At 43.8% G+C, this 19,648-nt stretch overlaps 2 protein-coding genes across 2 annotated transcripts; both read left to right on the top strand.

The window, feature by feature from the left end:
- Positions 1-1,615: 1,615 nt before the first annotated feature.
- LOC311116722 (protein NLRC3-like) lies at positions 1,616-8,333 on the top strand (the record flags this gene model as incomplete). Its single annotated transcript, XM_084191766.1, has 8 exons — positions 1,616-1,778; positions 1,956-3,756; positions 3,840-4,013; positions 6,241-6,414; positions 6,494-6,667; positions 7,024-7,197; positions 7,597-7,643; positions 7,780-8,333. Exons 1-8 carry the CDS (start codon positions 1,658-1,660, stop codon positions 8,331-8,333), a joined length of 3,219 nt encoding a protein of 1,072 aa, XP_084047892.1. The 5' UTR covers positions 1,616-1,657.
- A 1,310-nt stretch (positions 8,334-9,643) lies between these two features.
- LOC311116721 (NACHT, LRR and PYD domains-containing protein 1 homolog) lies at positions 9,644-19,406 on the top strand. Its single transcript, XM_084191765.1, has 9 exons — positions 9,644-9,714; positions 10,323-10,360; positions 10,838-10,902; positions 11,035-11,249; positions 11,438-11,697; positions 11,857-11,982; positions 12,153-12,285; positions 12,371-12,400; positions 17,296-19,406. Exons 3-9 carry the CDS (start codon positions 10,895-10,897, stop codon positions 17,628-17,630), a joined length of 1,107 nt encoding a protein of 368 aa, XP_084047891.1. The 5' UTR covers positions 9,644-9,714; positions 10,323-10,360; positions 10,838-10,894; the 3' UTR covers positions 17,631-19,406.
- Positions 19,407-19,648: the final 242 nt, after the last annotated feature.

The raw sequence follows: 19,648 nt of genomic DNA, 5'->3' as shown, positions 1-19,648 counted from the left end.
TTATGGAGTCAGGGGATCCAACCAGGTAGACTAGCTGTTGTTATGGAGTCAGCTAATGGGGATCCAACCAGGTAGACTAGCTGTTGTTATGGAGTCAGCTAATGGGGATCCAACCAGGTAGACTAGCTGTTGTTATGGAGTCAGCTAATGGGGATCCAACCAGGGAGACTAGCTGTTGTTATGGAGTCAGCTAATGGGGATCCAACCAGGTAGACTAGCTGTTGTTATGGAGTCAGCTAATGGGGATCCAACCAGGGAGACTAGCTGTTGTTATGGAGTCAGGGGATCCAACCAGGTAGACTAGGTCTTGTTATGGAGTCAGCTAATGGGGATCCAACCAGGGAGACTAGCTGTTGTTATGGACTCAGCTAATGGGGATCCAACCAGGTAGACTAGCTGTTGTTATGGAGTCAGCTAATGGGGATCCAACCAGGTAGACTAGCTGTTGTTATGGACTCAGCTAATGGGGATCCAACCCGGTAGACTAGCTGTTGTTATGGAGTCAGCTAATGGGGATCCAACCAGGGAGACTAGCTGTTGTTATGGAGTCAGTTAATGGGGATCCAACCAGGTAGACTAGCTGTTGTTATGGAGTCAGCTAATGGGGATCCAACCAGGTAGACTAGCTGTTGTTATGGAGTCAGCTAATGTTGATCCAACCAGGTAGACTAGCTGTTGTTATGGAGTCAGCTAATGGGGATCCAACCAGGTAGACTAGCTGTTGTTATGGAGTCAGCTAATGGGGATCCAACCAGGTAGACTAGCTGTTGTTATGGAGTCAGCTAATGGGGATCCAACCAGGTAGACTAGCTGTTGTTATGGAGTCAGTTAATGGGGATCCAACCAGGTAGACTAGCTGTTGTTATGGAGTCAGCTAATGGGGATCCTACCAGGTAGACTAGCTGTTGTTATGGAGTCAGCTAATGGGGATCCAAGTCAAATCAAATCAAATTAATAACACATTGGACTGTGCATGTTTAAATGCAACATGAAGTCTCTGTTTGAACTTTGACCACAGACAGTAAAAGTGTTGTCATTGTTAATGTTCGGAAATATTGACTGTTCTGTTATTTCTTAGTGTAGCTAAGTGAGCAGTGACTCAAAAATGAGTCTCTCTGGGGAGAGAGAGGAGGGGACCACTGCCTCTAAAATGAGTCTCTCTGGGGAGAGAGAGGAGGGGACCACTGCCTCTAAAATGAGTGTCTCTGGGGAGAGAGAGGAGGGGACCACTGCCTCTAAAATGAGTCTCTCAGGGGAGAGAGAGGAGGAGACCACTGCCTCTAAAATGAGTCTCTCTGGGGAGAGAGAGGAGGAGACCACTGCCTCTAAAATGACTCAAGACACCAGTTCTAAGAGGTAAGAGTTTAATTGTAAAATATACAGTTCTCTTAAAAATATCAAACTAATGAAGAGAAAAGTGTTCACAAATTACATCAAATGTAGGCCTATATCATTCATTTAAAAGGCCAAAACCGATTTACCAATTGCAGACTGTAGCTTTATAAAGAAACATCAGGATTTCTATGAGTTCAGCTATACACTTGTTGAAATGTTGTAGATGAGGTACTGATGAGATATTGATGAGGTGATCTGCCTCCCTGTTTTGTTCAGTGTCCAGAAGCCCAGAGCAGAGTCACCTGCCCCCAGCCTGCTATCAATGAAGAGTGATCAGCCACCTGCTTTCAGCCAGGAACCATTACCAGATGACAATAAGGAAGTGGAGAGTTTGGACAGTGAGGATGCATTAAAGATCACACACAACCTTATGGACAGAAGAAGTAAGAATGTGTTTCATACAATATTACAAAGAACGGGACAAAGGCCCCTCTAACACACACACACACACACACACACACACACACACACTCACACTCACACTCACACACACACACACACACACACACACACACACACACATGCACTTATGAGTCCCAACTCTCATTGTTTTCCTACAGGTCAAACTCTTCTGACAGTCCAACAAGACATTAAGGCTAAACTGAAACACAAGTATCAACACATATCTGAAGGAATTGGACACCATGGAAACCAAAGTCTGTTAAAGGACATCTACACAGAGCTCTACATCACAGAGGGTGGAAGTGGAGGGGTCAATAATGAACATGAGGTGAGACAGATAGAGATGGCATCCAAGAAACAAACCACACAAGAGACACCAATCAAATGCAACGACATCTTCAAGCCTTTACCTGGACAAGACAAACCTATCAGAACTGTGCTGACAAAAGGAATCGCTGGCATTGGAAAAACAGTCTCTGTGCAGAAGGTCATCCTTGACTGGGCAGAGGGAAAAGCAAATCAGGACGTTCATTTCATGTTTCCTCTTCCTTTCCGTGATCTGAACCTGAAAAAGGACCAATACAGTCTGATGCAACTTCTTTCCCACTACTTCTCAGAGCTGAAAGAGATTGACAACATTGAAGATGGTGAAACCAAAACTGTTTTCATTTTTGATGGTCTGGATGAGTGTCGACTTCCTCTAGACTTCAAAAACAATGAGAGGTGCTGTGATGTCACGAAGCCAACCTCAGTGGACGTGCTGCTGACAAACCTCATCAAGGGGAATCTGCTTCCCTCTGCTCTCCTCTGGATAACCTCACGGCCTGCAGCAGCCAATCAGATCCCACCTGAGTGTGTTGACCAGGTGACAGAGGTACGAGGGTTCAATGATCCACAGAAGGAGGAGTACTTCAGGAAGAAAATCACAGATCAGAATCTGGCCAATGAAATCATCACCCACATAAAAACATCAAGGAGCCTCCACATCATGTGCCACATGCCAGTCTTCTGTTGGATATCAGCCACTGTCCTTGAGATGATGCTGAAAGAGGCAGAGAAGGATGAAGTCCCCAAAACTCTGACCCAGATGTTCACACACTTCACGCTCATCCAAATCATTGTGAAGAACAAGAAGTACAACAAAGCCACAGAGACAAACCCAAAGGAACTGTCTCAGTCAGACAAAGAGATGATCCTGAAACTGGCAGAGCTGGCTTTCCAACAGCTGCAGAAGGGCAACCTGATCTTCTATGAGGAGGACCTGAGAGAGTGTGGCCTTGATGTCACAGAGGCATCAGAGTACTCAGCATTGTGTACAGAGATCTTTAAAGAAGAATCTGGGCTGAACCAAGAGAAGGTCTACAGCTTTGTGCATCTGAGCATTCAGGAGTTTCTAGCAGCAGTGCATGCTTTAGAATCATGTCTGGACAAGAAGGAAAATGTTTTTTCCACCACTAGTGAGGATGAAGATGAGGAGTCAATCCAGTTGTCTGACTTACACAGGAGAGCAGTGGACCAGGCCTTGAAGAGTGAGAATGGACACCTGGACCTGTTCCTCCGCTTCCTTCTGGGTCTCTCACTGGAGTCCAATCTGAATCTGTTACGAGGCCTTCTGACACAGACAGGAAGTACAACACAGAGCAATGAGGAAACAGTTGAGAGAACAGTCAGGTACCTTTCAGACACGATCAAAAGGGAATCCTCACCAGAAAGGATCATCAACTTGTTCCACTGTCTGAATGAACTTGGTGCCAACTCTCTAGTTGAAGAAATGCAAACCTCCCTGCGATCAGGAACTCTTTCAGAAACAGAGCTAGAACCTCAACAATGTTCAGCCCTGGCCTACCTGTTACTGATGTCAGAGGAGGTGCTGGAGGAGTTTGACCTGAAGACATACACCACATCAGAGGAAGGTTATCAGAGGTTGCTGCCGGTAGTGAAAACCTGCAAGAGAGCACTGTAAGTTCTGTTATTGAGTTGATGTATACAGTATCATTATTCTGAAGGATTTGTATATCTAACAGATGATCTCCTCTCTCCAGACTGGATCGCTGTGAACTCACATATGAATCCTGTGAGACTCTGGCTTCAGCTCTGCAGACACCAAACTCCCCCCTGAGAGAACTGGACCTCATCTACAATGACCTGGAAGACAGAGGAGTGGAGCTGCTCTGTGTTGGACTAACCAGTCCACTCTGCAACATACAGACACTAGTGTGAGTTAAATATCTTCAGTATCCACTGTGAGTGTTTATATATTATGTATGTAGTTAGTATGTGTATGTTTTTAACATTATTTGAACGTCTTGGTAAATATGCAGAAACATACATAAAATGTGATAAATATATCAAACTAAGGTTAAATATCTTGAGTGAGTTAGTATGTTTTTAACATTGGTTAATCATGTGTCCTTCTGTTATTATCTTAATGCATCTCATTATTCTTAAAGCTTTGCATATTTAACAGTGTATCAACATATCTCCTCTCTCCAGACTGTCTGGCTGTAAACTCACATATGAATCCTGTGAGACTCTGGCTTCAGCTCTGCAGACACCAAACTCCCCCCTGAGAGACCTGGACCTCAGATACAATGACCTGGGAGACAGAGGAGTGGAGCTGCTCTGTGTTGGACTAACCAGTCCACTCTGCAACATACAGACACTAGTGTGAGTTAACTATCTTCAGTATCCACTGTGAGTGTTTATATATTATGTATGTACTATATACTGAACAAGAATATAAACGCAACATGCAACAATTTGAAAGGTTTTACTGAGTTACAGTTCATATGAGGAAATCAGTCAATTGACATAAATTCATTAGGCCCTAATCTATGGATTTCACATAAATGGGAATTCAGATATGCATCTGTTGGTCACAGATACCTTAAAAAAAAGTATGGGTGTGTATCAGAAAACCAGTCCGTATCTGGTGTGACCACCATTTGCCTCATGCAGCGCAACAAATCTCCTTCACATAGAGTTGATCAGCCTGTTGATTGTGGCCTGTGGAATGTTGTCCCACTCCTCTTCAATGGCTGTGCGAAGTTGCTGGAAACTGCCGGGAACTGGAAGACGCTGTCGTACACGTCGATCCAGAGCATCCCAAACATGCATGTCTGGTGAGTATGCAGTCCATGGAAGAACTGGGACATTTTCAGCTTCCAGGAAATGTATACAGATCCTTGCGACATGGGGCCGTGCATTATCATGCTGAAACATGAGGTGATGGCGGCGGTTGAATGGCACGACAATGGGCCTCAGGATCTCATCACGGTATCTCTGTGCATTCAAATTGCCATCGATAAAATGCGATCGTGTTCATTGTCCGTAGTTTATGCCTGCCCATACCATAACCCCACCGCCACCATGGGGCACTCTGTTCACAACGTTGACCTCAGCAAACCGCTCGCCCACACAATGCCATCACGACGCCATACACGCTTTCTGCCATCTTCCCGGTACAGTTGAAACCGGGATTCATCCGTGAAGAGCACACTTCTCCAGTGTGCCAGTGGCCATCGAAGGTGAGCATTTGCCCACTGAATTCGGTTACGACGCCGAACTGCAGTCAGGTCAAGACCCTGGTGAGGATGACGAGTACGCAGATGAGCTTCCCTGAGACGGTTTCTGACTATTTGTGCAGAAATTTTTCGGCTGTGAAAACCCACAGTTAAATCAGCTGTCCTGGTGGCTTGTCTCAGACCATCCTGCAGGTGAAGAAGCCGGATGTGGAGGTCCTGGGCTGGCGTGTTTACACATGGTCTGCGGTTGCGAGGCCGGTTGGATGTACTGCCAAATTCTCTAAAATGATGTTGGAGGCGGTTTATGGTAGAGAAATGAACATAAAATTCTCTAGCGACAGCTCTGGTGGATATTCCTGCAGTCATCATGCCAATTGCACACTCCCTCAAAACTTGACACATCTGTTTCATTGTGTTGTGTGACAAAACTGCACATTTCAGAGTGGCCTTTTATTGTCCCCAGCACAAGGTGCACCTGTGTAATGATCATGCAGTTTAATCAGCTTCTTGATATACCACACCTGTCAGGTGAATGGATTATCTTAACAAAATGTATTATCTTAACAAAGGAGAAATGCTCACTAACAGGGATCTAAACAAATTTATGCACAACATTTGAGAGAAATAAGCTTTTGTGCGTATGGAACATATCTGGGATCTTTTATTTCAGCTCATGAAACGTGGGACCAACACTTTACATGTTGGGTTTATATTTCTGTTCAGTATAGTTAGTATGTGTATGTTTGTAACATTATTTTAACATTTTGGGACATATCCAGAAACATACATAACATATATACAACTAAGGTAAATATCTTGAGTGAGTTAGTATGTGTCCTTCTGTTATTATCTTAATGCATCTCATTATTCTTAAAGCTTTGCATATTTAACAGTGTATCGACATATCTCCTCTCTCCAGACTGTCTGGCTGTAAACTCACATATGAATCCTGTGAGACTCTGGCTTCAGCTCTGCAGACACCAAACTCCCCCCTGAGAGAACTGGACCTCCGCTACAATGACCTGGGAGACAGAGGAATGAAGCTGCTCTGTGTTGGACTAACCAGTCCACTCTGCAACATACAGACACTAGTGTGAGTTAACTATCTTCAGTATGAGTTATTATGTGGATGTTTCAGACATTTGTTAATCATGTGCTCTTCTGTCCTCTAGTCTAGGTCAGTGTGGTCTGACAGAGGGTTGCTGTTCAGATCTGGCCTCAGTCCTGAGTTCACCCAACTCACAACTGAAACAACTGGAGCTGAGAGACAATGACCTGCAGGACTCAGGAGTTACACTGCTGTCTGCTGGACTGGAGGATCCAGACTGTAAACTACACACACTGGGGTAAGTACAGCTGTTTCAGTCAGGTCGGTACTGAGCTGAGTTACACTGCCCTCTGCTGGACTGGAGGATCCAGACTGTAAACTACACACACTGGGGTAAGTACAGCTGTTTCAGTCAGGTCGGTACTGAGCTGAGTTACACTGCCCTCTGCTGGACTGGAGGATCCAGACTGTAAACTACACACACTGGGGTATGTACAGCTGTTTCATTCAGGTCGGTACTGAGCTTAGTAAAACAAATACTCTGAACATCTGATGTTTCATGACAATGTTTGTGTCATGGACAAATATATGGGTGTCCTACAAGATGATTGACACCAGTCCACCAACCTAGACAGCTGTTGTGTCTCTCTGTAGGCTGTCTGGCTGTCTGGTCACAGAGGAGGGCTGTGCTGCTCTGTCTTCAGCTCTGAGGTCAAACCCCTCCCACCTGAAAGAGCTGGACCTGAGCTACAATCACCCAGGAGACTCTGCAGGGGGACTGCTTTCAGCTGCTCTGGTGGATCCCACAGATAAACTGATGAAGCTGAAGTAAGTCAGAATAGATGTCCTAATAGTGTGAGCAGTGGTTGTGTCCTATGTAGTGTAGTAGGTTCAGTAACATGAGGACATGATGGTAGAATACAGGGGACGTTTACCCAGCAGGCTTAGCACTCCAACACAGCATACATCATTACCACATGAATACTCTTCTTCTGCATCTCTGATATCCTGTTGGAATTGTACTCTGTTCTGTATGCAGTAGGTAGGGTAGAATACCTGTATTTCTCTAGTAATGAATTGTACTCTGTTCTGTATGCAGTAGGTAGGATAGAATACCTGTATGTCTCTAGTAATGAACTTGGATAGTGCACCAGAACACAACAATATGGTTTAAATGTTGACTGCTTTATTAGGTCTTTGTCAGTCAATAACCTGTTTCTCCTACAGTGTGGATCATGGTGGAGAGTTCAGGCTGAAACCAGGGCTGAGGAAATGTAAGTCTCTTCAATCCTAATTAACTACATATTCAGAACTACAGTAACATAGTAACTAATCAATACTTGTTCTCTACCTACAAAACAACATTTTATATGAAGATGTGGTTTGATTAAACTCTCCTTTTGTCTACAGATGCCTGTCATCTCACCCTGGACCCAAATACAGCAAACCCAAACCTGATACTGTCTGAGGGGAACAGGAAGGTGACATGGGTGGAGGAGGAGCAGCATTATGAAGACCATCCAGACAGATTTGACCATCATCCCCAAGTTCTCTGCAGAGAAGGCTTATCTGGATCTCGTTATTACTGGGAGGTGGAGAAGGATGGTGACGCGGCTCACATTGGTGTGGTGTACAAAGGAATGAAGAGGAAGGGAGAGGATAATGACAGTTGGATTGGAGCCAATAGGAAGTCCTGGAGTTTATTCTACTATGGCAGTGTATATCACCTTTACCATGCTGGAGTCATCAGATCCATCCCTGGTCCTGTTTCTAACAGAGTTGGAGTGTATCTGGACTGGCCAGCTGGTACTTTGTCCTTCTATAGTGTGTCCTCCTCTGGTACACTGACACACCTTTACACAGAACACACCACATTCACTGAACCCCTCTATCCTGGGTTTGTGGTTTCCTCCTCCTCCTCAGTGACCCTGTGTCAGATAGATGACCAACACATTCAAAGGTGAGTCATGACAATGTTTTATCATGTGTTTTCCTCTGGAATCATTCCTACAATTAGATTAGTAGTGGTGTGTTTTAATGTGTTCTGTTGGACCTACAGACAGTTAGATTAGTAGTTGTGTGTTTTAATGTGTTCTGTTGGACCTACAGACAGTTAGATTAGTAGTAGTGGTGTGTTTTAATGTGTTCTGTTGGACCTACAGACAGTTAGATTAGTAGTAGTGGTGTGTTTTAATGTGTTCTGTTGGACCTACAGACAGTTAGATTAGTAGTAGTGGTGTGTTTTAATGTGTTCTGTTGGACCTGCAGACAGTTAGATTAGTAGTAGTGGTGTGTTTTAATGTGTTCTGTTGGACCTACAGACAGTTAGATTAGTAGTAGTGGTGTGTTTTAATGTGTTCTGTTGGACCTACAGACAGTTAGATTAGTAGTAGTGGTGTGTTTTAATGTGTTCTGTTGGACCTACAGACAGTTAGATTAGTAGTAGTGGTGTGTTTTAATGTGTTCTGTTGGACCTACAGACAGTTAGATTAGTGGTGGTGGTGTGTTTTAATGTGTTCTGTTGGACCTACAGACAGTTAGATTAGTAGTAGTGGTGTGTTTTAAAGTGTTCTGTTGGACCTACAGACAGTTAGATTAGTGGTGGTGGTGTGTTTTAATGTGTTCTGTTGGACCTACAGACAGTTAGATTAGTAGTAGTGGTGTGTTTTAATGTGTTCTGTTGGACCTACAGACAATTAGATTAGTAGTAGTGGTGTTTTAAAGTGTTCTGTTGGACCTACAGACAGTTAGATTAGTAGTAGTGGTGTGTTTTAATGTGTTCTGTTGGACCTACAGACAGTTAGATTAGTAGTGGTGTGTTTTAATGTGTTCTGTTGGACCTACAGACAGTTAGATTAGTGGTGGTGGTGTGTTTTAATGTGTTCTGTTGGACCTACAGACAGTTAGATTAGTAGTAGTGGTGTGTTTTAATGTGTTCTGTTGGATGTACAGATGTTTCCTCTCCTATCTCTCACTGTAGTGTCAGTTTCACTCTAACCACAAGAGGGCATCAGAACCTGTTAAAATGATACCTGGTGACTTCACGTCTCTAGGGTCTTTCATCAAGATAAGCAATGTCACCTGTAATGTCACCATCAGTATTGACTTCATGGAAGTTGACATAGTGTTATGTCACATTTGGCAATGCACCCTACATAGGGAGCTGTTCTGTCACCCTTTATACACCCTTTGTATTGCTTATGAAGACTGTATGTATGCTATATGAAGCCTTTATAAGTTGTATTTAGTTTAATCACAGTCTATCCTTCTGCTTTCCCAACAGCAGAGACCATGGTGGAGAGTGTTGTATCAAGCCTGGACCTGAGAACACCAGAGACCAGATATGTGAGTGTTAACTGATAATTGTTTTAAAAATCAAAATACGATTAAAGCGTTCTTGAATCCCAGGCAAGGAACACAATCATGATCTATTTGGTCAAAACAAACTTAAAGGTAGAGTCAGCAATATGATGTAGATGCACAAAGTAAACATCATAGTGGGTAAACTTCTACAACAACTAAGAGCGTTGGAGCGCGATGCTAAACTTCTCTGTTTTGGTCCCGTGGCTACCACACTGTAAGAGAGTGAAGAGAACCCGTGCACATGGGCAGATACTGTGTGAGAGAGAAGTCAGGCATCTTGCTCATCACAATATCTGCGGTGCTGCTCGTACAACATCATTTAGCTGACTCTACCTTTAAGCTCTCATCCTGGGATCTACCAGAAATCAGGCCCCCAACATCTACAAAACATGGACCAGAACCATGTTGTTTCCTGCTTCCACAAACATTCATTAATATAACACTAATGTCAGATTATGGTATGATAATGAGTGTACATTCTGAGACTGTTGCTCACTTACATTCATTTTTATTACAAGTCTGTTTAATATTTATTAATTCATTATTACATGAGATTGTCCGTTTTTAATAACAACTACTTTTGACTTCAGGGATTCCTCAGAGCTGTAAGACTTGTGACCATGTTGAGGTAAGTCATAATGTCAATTCTCACTTTTACATACATTCAGGAGTCAGGCACAGTCTGAAAGCCAGGTGTGTACTGACCAACCATTCATACTGGGATATAGACAGTCCTGTGTTCTGCTTTAGTAATATAAACACAGTCTGAAAGCCAGGTGTGTACTGACCAACCATTCATACTGGGATATAGACAGTCCTGTGTTCTGCTTGTAGGAATGCAGGATTTTAACTGTTGTCATATTGTTTCATTAGACAGTTTAATTGGATCAATCACCAGCATTCCATGTAACATTGAATAAATACATTAGATTAGTTACTTTGGTTAATGGGCCAGTTTCCCGGACACAGATTAAGCCTAGTCCTGGACCTTAAAGAACTTTCTATTGAAACTTCCATTGATCATGCTTAAAGTCCAGCACAAGACTCAATCTGTGTCCAGGAAACTGGCCCCATATGTATAACTGACATGCTTGTCCTTGTTCAGGAATCCACACACTGGCTTCAGATTGAACCCTTGACATCCACTGTCCAGGGAGTGACAATGTTCAGGTAAAATAACTACTTTTAACATTTCATTCCACTTGCTAGTGTATTTCCCCATTACCTTTGGGAATAGGCTTCTAATCCAACCTCTCCATTTGACGGTTGACCCTCTCTACCAAATCTTGTTGTTGCCCTCAGGCACAGGACACCCAAAGGGCGTTATGAGTGCACAGTGTCTGGGCTCCGCTGGGTGTGTGAGAGAGATGTCATTCTGAAGTATCACTTCAGGAACGGGGAACCCTACAGTCAACTTCTGAAAGACATGCAGTACGGACAAGGTGGTCCATTGCTGGACATCACTATGGAGTTAGGTGAACTGGAGGAAGTTCATCTGCCACACTTTGTCTGTTTAGGTAAAACCATATTGACATAGTATTCAGAAAGACATTTCCATGTAACTGAGTTTCACTTCCTGAATGAATAAATGAACTATTCTGGGAGTTTGAGTTTACTGTGATCTGGTACCGCATATTCTTTGTGTTTTAGTTGTTTGAATAATACAATATTTGTCTTTCTGTCTCCTTTTTATTGTGTTGTTCAGGGACCAACCCTTCCCTGAGGAATGAGATGAAGATTTTTCATGTAGAGGAACATGGAGTGTCTGTTGAGGAAGTGCATGAGGTCACCAGATTCCATGCTAAGATTCTCCATCCCAAGTTCTCAGTTATCTCTGTTATACTGAGCTATATCTTTTGGCGGAACATAGATGTCCACTGTGAGCTGATGCTCTATCTGACAGTGAAAAAGGAAACACTAATTCCACGCCTATACCTGTTCCCCAGTAACCCCAGCCAAATACAGGTGAGGTACCATTCTTTTAGAGGTGACCTTAACTAAGCAGTGGTACGGTTTATGTTGACACTCAAAACATGAAGATAATAGTGTGATGCTAGTTTTCTGAATAATGTTTGAATAAGACTATACATTGACTGGCTGTGTATTTCATGCCTCGTTTCGCAGGCTGTGGAACAACAGGAAAAGTCTCAAGGGTCTTCAAGGGTTCTCATCACAAGACCAGAGCAGGCCTTCAAACTGAATAGTTTCTTCAGACTGAACATTCCCTGTTCTACCTACATCAATCCACAGGTACAGTTTTAGTAGACTAAGAACATGAATCTGACATTTTAAGTCACATTTCTATGCATTGCTCTCTCTTGCTCGCTCGATGGCTCTCAATTCAAATGGCTTTATTGGCATGGGAAACATATGTTTACATTGCAAGCAATCTCTCTCTCGCTCTCTCCATCTCTCTCCAGAAGATTCATCTCATACATAGAGACTCCACACCAAGCTTTTTCAAGGCGGTTTTGAAAATGACAGGGGTTGACATTGAGATGGAGTTATTCGGTGATGATGAGAGGATTGCATGGAAAGAAGTGGTATCACAAGGTAGGAGCATATGTCAATCATAACTTTGTACTTTTGTAACAGATGCTATTTAGAGTGATATAACCTCATTTGGTTTATCTTTCAGATGAATACATCACTGCCACCCATTCAACAAGTAAGTAAACATGAGTTACAGTGCATTCAGAAAGTATTCAGACCCCTTGACTTTTTCCACATTTTGTTACGTTACAGCCTTATTATAAAATGGATTAAATTGTTTCCCCCCCCCCCCCCCCCTCATCAATCTACACACAATACCCCATAATGACAAAGCAAAAAAAAACATATTTATAAAAACTAAATAAATAATGAAATATCACATTTACATAAGTATTCAGACCCTTTACTCAGTACTTTCTTGAAGCACCTTTGGCAGCGATTACAGCCTCGATTCTTCTTGGGTATGACGCTACAAGCTTGGCACACCTGTATTTGGGGAGTTTCTCCCATTCTTCTCTGCAGAAGCTCTGTCAGGTTGGATGGGGAGTGTCGCTGCACAGCTATTTTCATGTCTCTCCAGAGATGTTCGATCGGGTTCAAGTCCGGGCTCTGGCTGGGCCACTCAAGGACATTCAGAGACTTGTCCCGAAGCCACTCCTGCGTTGTCTTGTCTATGTGCTTACGGTAGTTGTCCTGTTGGAAGGTGAACCTTGGCCCCAGTCTGAGGTCCTGAGCGCTCTGGAGCAGGTTTTCATTAAGGCTCTCTCTGTACTTTGCTGAGTTCATCTTTCCCTCGATCCTGACTAGTCTCCCCACAGTATGATGCTGCCACCACCATGCTTCACCGTAGGGATGGTGCCAGGGTTCTTCCAGATGTGAGGCTTGGCATTCAGGCCAAAGAGTTCAATCTTGGTTTCATCAGACCAGAGAATCTTGTTTTTCATGGTCTGAGAGTCCTTTAGGTGCCTTTTTTGCAAACTCCAAGCGGGCTGTCATGTGCCTTTTACTGAGGAGTGGCTTCCGTCTGGCCACTCTACCATAAAGGCCTGATTGGTGGAGTTCTGCAGAGATGGTTGTCCTTCTGGAAGGTTCTCCCATCTCCACAGAGGAACTCTGGAGCTCTGTCAGAGTGACCATCGGGTTCTTAGTCACCTCCCTGACCAAGTCCTTTCTCCCCCGCTTGCTCAGTTTGTCCGGGCAGCCAGCTCTAGGAAGAGTCTTGGTGGTTCCAAACTTCTTCCATTTAAGAATGATGGAGGCCACTGTGTTCTTGGGGACCTTCAATGCTGCAGAACTTTTTCGGTACCCTTCCCCATATTTGGGCCTTGACATAATCCTGTCTCGGAGCTCTAAGGACAATTCCTTCGACCTCATGGCTTGGTTTTTGCTCTGACATGCACTGTCAACTGTGGGACCTTATCTAGACAGGTGTGTGCCTTTCCAAATCATGTCCAATCAATTGAATTTACCACAGGTGGACTCCAATCAAGTTGTAGAAACATCTCAAGAATGAGCAATGGAAACAGGATGCACCTGAGCTCAATTTCGAGTCTCATAGCAAAGGGTCTGAATACTTATGTAAATGAGGTATTTCTGTCTTTTTATTTTTAATACATTTGTAAACATTTGCAAAAACCTGTTTTCGCTTTGTCATTATGGGGTATTGTGTGTAGATTGATGAGGAGAAACATGTAGTTAATCCATTTTATAATAAGGCTGTAACGTAACAAAATGTGGAAAAAGTTAAAGGGTCTGAATACTTTCCAAATGCACTGTACAAACCAATGGCTTGAGGGCCAGTCGACATGGTTTACTGTTGGACTAGTCCTGATTATAAAAGCCTGTCTTCAAGAACAATGACATCTCCTCCAGGACTTGATGTAGATTAGCCTGGTTCTGAATGACATCTCCTCCAGGACTTGATGTAGATTAGCCTGGTTCTGAATGACATCTCCTCCAGGACTTGATGTAGATTAGCCTGGTTCTGAATGACATCTCCTCCAGGACTTGATGTAGATTAGCCTGGTTCTGAATGCCCCAATGACATCTCCTCCAGGACTTGATGTAGATTAGCCTGGTTCTGAATGCCCCAATGACATGTCCTCCAGGACGTGATGTAGATTAGCCTGGTTCTGAATGACATCTCCTCCAGGACTTGATGTAGATTAGCCTGGTTCTGAATGACATCTCCTCCAGGACTTGATGTAGATTAGCCTGGTTCTGAATGACATCTCCTCCAGGACTTGATGTAGATTAGCCTGGTTCTGAATGACATCTCCTCCAGGACTTGATGTAGATTAGCCTGGTTCTGAATGCCCCAATGACATCTCCTCCAGGACGTGATGTAGATTAGCCTGGTTCTGAATGCCCCAATGACATCTCCTCCAGGACTTGATGTAGATTAGCCTGGTTCTGAATGACATCTCCTCCAGGACTTGATGTAGATTAGCCTGGTTCTGAATGACATCTCCTCCAGGACGTGATGTAGATTAGCCTGGTTCTGAATGCCCCAATGACATCTCCTCCAGGACTTGATGTATATTAGCCTGGTTCTGAATGACATCTCCTCCAGGACTTGATGTACATTAGCCTGGTTCTGAATGCCCCAATGACATCTCCTCCAGGACTTGATGTAGATTAGCCTGGTTCTGAATGACATCTCCTCCAGGACTTGATGTAGATTAGCCTGGTTCTGAATGACATCTCCTCCAGGACGTGATGTACATTAGCCTGGTTCTGAATGACATCTCCTCCAGGACTTGATGTACATTAGCCTGGTTCTGAATGACATCTCCTCCAGGACTTGATGTACATTAGCCTGGTTCTGAATGACATCTCCTCCAGGACGTGATGTACATTAGCCTGGTTCTGAATGACATCTCCTCCAGGACGTGATGTAGATTAGCCTGGTTCTGAATGACATCTCCTCCAGGACGTGATGTAGATTAGCCTGGTTCTGAATGCCCCAATGACATCTCCTCCAGGACATGATGTAGATTAGCCTGGTTCTGAATGCCCCAATGACATCTCCTCCAGGACGTGATGTAGATTAGCCTGGTTCTGAATGACATCTCCTCCAGGACTTGATGTAGATTAGCCTGGTTCTGAATGCCCCAATGACATCTCCTCCAGGACTTGATGTAGATTAGCCTGGTTCTGAATGCCCCAATGACATCTCCTCCAGGACTTGATGTAGATTAGCCTGGTTCTGAATGCCCCAATGACATCTCCTCCAGGACTTGATGTAGATTAGCCTGGTTCTGAATGCCCCAATGACATCTCCTCCAGGACTTGATGTACATTAGCCTGGTTCTGAATGCCCCAATGACATCTCCTCCAGGACGTGATGTAGATTAGCCTGGTTCTGAATGACATCTCCTCCAGGACTTGATGTAGATTAGCCTGGTTCTGAATGACATCTCCTCCAGGACTTGATGTAGATTAGCCTGGTTCTGAATGACATCTCCTCCAGGACTTGATGTAGATTAGCCTGGTTCTGAATGACATCTCCTCCAGGACTTGATGTAGATTAGCCTGGTTCTGAATGACATCTCCTCCAGGACTTGATGTAGATTAGCCTGGTTCTGAATGACATCTCCTCCAGGACTTGATGTAGATTAGCCTGGTTCTGAATGCCCCAATGACATCTCCTCCAGGACGTGATGTAGATTAGCCTGGTTCTGAATGCCCCAATGACATCTCCTCCAGGACTTGATGTAGATTAGCCTGGTTCTGAATGACATCTCCTCCAGGACTTGATGTAGATTAGCCTGGTTCTGAATGACATCTCCTCCAGGACGTGATGTAGATTAGCCTGGTTCTGAATGCCCCAATGACATCTCCTCCAGGACTTGATGTAGATTAGCCTGGTTCTGAATGACATCTCCTCCAGGACTTGATGTACATTAGCCTGGTTCTGAATGCCCCAATGACATCTCCTCCAGGACTTGATGTAGATTAGCCTGGTTCTGAATGACATCTCCTCCAGGACTTGATGTAGATTAGCCTGGTTCTGAATGACATCTCCTCCAGGACGTGATGTACATTAGCCTGGTTCTGAATGACATCTCCTCCAGGACTTGATGTACATTAGCCTGGTTCTGAATGACATCTCTTCCAGGACGTGATGTAGATTAGCCTGGTTCTGAATGCCCCAATGACATCTCCTCCAGGACTTGATGTAGATTAGCCTGGTTCTGAATGACATCTCCTCCAGGACTTGATGTAGATTAGCCTGGTTCTGAATGCCCCAATGACATCTCCTCCAGGACTTGATGTAGATTAGCCTGGTTCTGAATGCCCCAATGACATCTCCTCCGGGACTTGATGTAGATTAGCCTGGTTCTGAATGCCATCTCCTCCAGGACGTGATGTAGATTAGCCTGGTTCTGAATGACATCTCCTCCAGTACTTGATGTAGATTAGCCTGGTTCTGAATGACATCTCCTCCAGGACTTGATGTAGATCAGCCTGGTTCTGAATGACATCTCCTCCAGGACTTGATGTAGATTAGCCTGGTTCTGAATGCCCCAATGACATCTCCTCCAGGACGTGATGTAGATTAGCCTGGTTCTGAATGCCCCAATGACATCTCCTCCAGGACTTGATGTAGATTAGCCTGGTTCTGAATGCCCCAATGACATCTCCTCCAGGACTTGATGTAGATTAGCCTGGTTCTGAATGCCCCAATGACATCTCCTCCAGGACGTGATGTAGATTAGCCTGGTTCTGAATGCCCCAATGACATCTCCTCCAGGACTTGATGTAGATTAGCCTGGTTCTGAATGCCCCAATGACATCTCCTCCAGGACGTGATGTAGATTAGCCTGGTTCTGAATGCCCCAGCCTGTTTTTCTACGTCTGTGAAAACCGACCCTAAATATGAATGAAACAGTAGTGGTGTGATGTGTTCATTGATGCAGGTTGTTATTGTTACAGAATGTGTTCTTAATGTAAAGATTAACAATACAATGAAGACTTTTACTGTAGGTCACTCTGAAAGACGTCTGTTTCTAAATGTCTGAAATGTGAATGAACAAATGTAGTTATTTTGTAACCTGCCTCTCTCAGGTGCTGTGTTGGGGGCAGGGCGTCCGGCTGAGAGCAGTCTGACTGGTTCTACAGAGCAGCAGCTGGGTTCTGTACGGACAGAGTTTGTGAGACGAGTGTCAGGACCTGTCCTGGAAGGTCTGCTGGACGGACTCCTGCAACACACAGTCATCAACCAGGAGGAAATGGAGTCAGTAAAGGTGATAGCTGAGAGGGCAGAGAAGGCACGTGACATCATCGACATGGTGTTGAGAAAAGGAACTGAGTCATGTTCCAGGATGATCAACCTTCTTGGGGAGATGGACCCCTGTCTTTGGACACAGCTTCAGAACAACAGTGTTGGGGTCCCAACCTAATGGTAGAATGGATAGTAACAGTGTTGGGGTACCAACCTAATGGTAGAATGGATAGTAACAGTGTTGGGGTACCAACCTGATGGTAGAATGGATAGTAACAGTGTTGGTGTACCAACCTAATTGTAGAATGGGATAGTAACAGTGTTGGGGTACCAACCTAATGGTAGAATGGATAGTAACAGTGTTGGGGTACCAACCTAATGGTAGAATGGATAGTAACAGTGTTGGGGTACCAACCTAATGGTAGAATGGATAGTAACAGTGTTGGGGTACCAACCTATTGGTAGAATGGGATAGTAACAGTGTTGGGGTACCAACCTAATGGTAGAATGGATAGTAACAGTGTTGGGGTACCAACCTATTGGTAGAATGGATAGTAACAGTGTTGGGGTACCAACCTAATGGTAGAATGGATAGTAACAGTGTTGGGGTACCAACCTAATGGTAGAATGGATAGTAACAGTGTTGGGGTACCATCCTAATGGTAGAATGGATAGTTACAGTGTTGGGGTACCAACCTAATGGTAGAATGGATAGTAACAGTGTTGGGGTACCAACCTAATGGTAGAATGGATAGTAACAGTGTTGGGGTACCAACTAATGATATGCGGGTTGACTCATAATCTGCAGTCCCCATGGTTAATTCCGCGGGTTGGGTGGGTTAAGGGTCATGAAATACTGTGTGGATGAAAGGCGGGTGGGTGGCAGGCGGGTTGAAGAAAGAGAAAAGAAATACCTTTTTAAAAAATCCATAAATGTATAATTCTTGTGCAATTTCTATCTATAGGCTCCATTGAGGTTTTCCTTTCATTATTTTAGGCTGTCTGGCATTAGTGCGTCAGCCTGAGCTTTAGTGTCTAACTGTACTTGCGCCAAATGCTTTTGGGAACGGTAAAAAAAAAAAAAAAAAGATGTTCAGATGGGTTAAATGAAATAAAAAAATCCTGGCACCCCCTTTCAAAACATAGTTCCTCCGTCTCTGCCTACAGCTCATGTTCTATAGTAGTTGCTGCTGCGTTGTGTAACGGCTGTTGAAGTACTTTGTGAATTTCACCAGGTTCATATATTAATATGGCATGTTGATGTGTTATTATGCGTGTCTGCATCCTGGCAATAGGGGAGTGTGTGCTTACGTTCTGCCCTGTCGTCTTGAGAAAAGTTTACATTCCTTTTTAAGCACAAAGTCATACAACACAGTGTTTTGTTCATGAATAATGTTGTATATTTAGAGTTTACTCATACAGTGGTATGGTATTGTTAAGATGTAATTGTACTTTTTAGGATGATATTAACATTGTGAATTCAACATGTGGTTACTAGCTAGCTAAGGTATTGTATGTGTGAACGATGGCTAGGCTCCTCCACTGATCCCAGTTCAGTTCAACATGTGGTTACTAGCTAGATAAGGTATTGTATGTGTGAACGATGGCTAGGCTCCTCCACTGATCCCAGTTCAGTTCAACATGTGGTTACTAGCTAGTGTAGTATCTGAACATTCTATATTGTTGGTTAAATGGACTTTGCTCTGCTTTTGCTGAAACATCTGGAAACTATTACTATAGGGGATACACCCTAGGACAGTGGAGATTGGGATATGTGGAGGCCAGGGATTGGTCTATTCAAAACACGCCATCTTGTGTTAAATAGGATATATACCATGTTGGAACAAAGGGACGAGGAGAGTGATCATATTTGAGATTGTGTTTGTTGCTCTCCAGATTCTGCAGAAGTCTGTAAATTGATGCTGAAATCCTTTTGATATAATAAACCTTTATAATCAAAGTACAGTGTCAGCGGATTCCTTATCAACACAGCATTGCAGCATCGTTCGGCCACCACACTAGCTAAGGTATTGTGTGTATGAACGATGGCTAGCTCCTCCACTGATCCCAGTTCAGTTCAACATGTGGTTACTAGCTAGCTAAGGTATTGTGTGTATGAACGATGGCTAGCTCCTCCACTGATCCCAGTTCAGTTCAACATGTGGTTACTAGCTAGCTAAGGTATTGTGTGTGTGA

Source organism: Coregonus lavaretus (assembly GCF_964263955.1).
Source record: "Coregonus lavaretus genome assembly, contig: HAP1_SCAFFOLD_2257, whole genome shotgun sequence".
Classification (NCBI taxonomy): domain Eukaryota; kingdom Metazoa; phylum Chordata; class Actinopteri; order Salmoniformes; family Salmonidae; genus Coregonus; species Coregonus lavaretus.
Note: the sequence above shows the minus strand (reverse complement) of the source record. Positions and strands in the feature narration are given on the sequence as shown.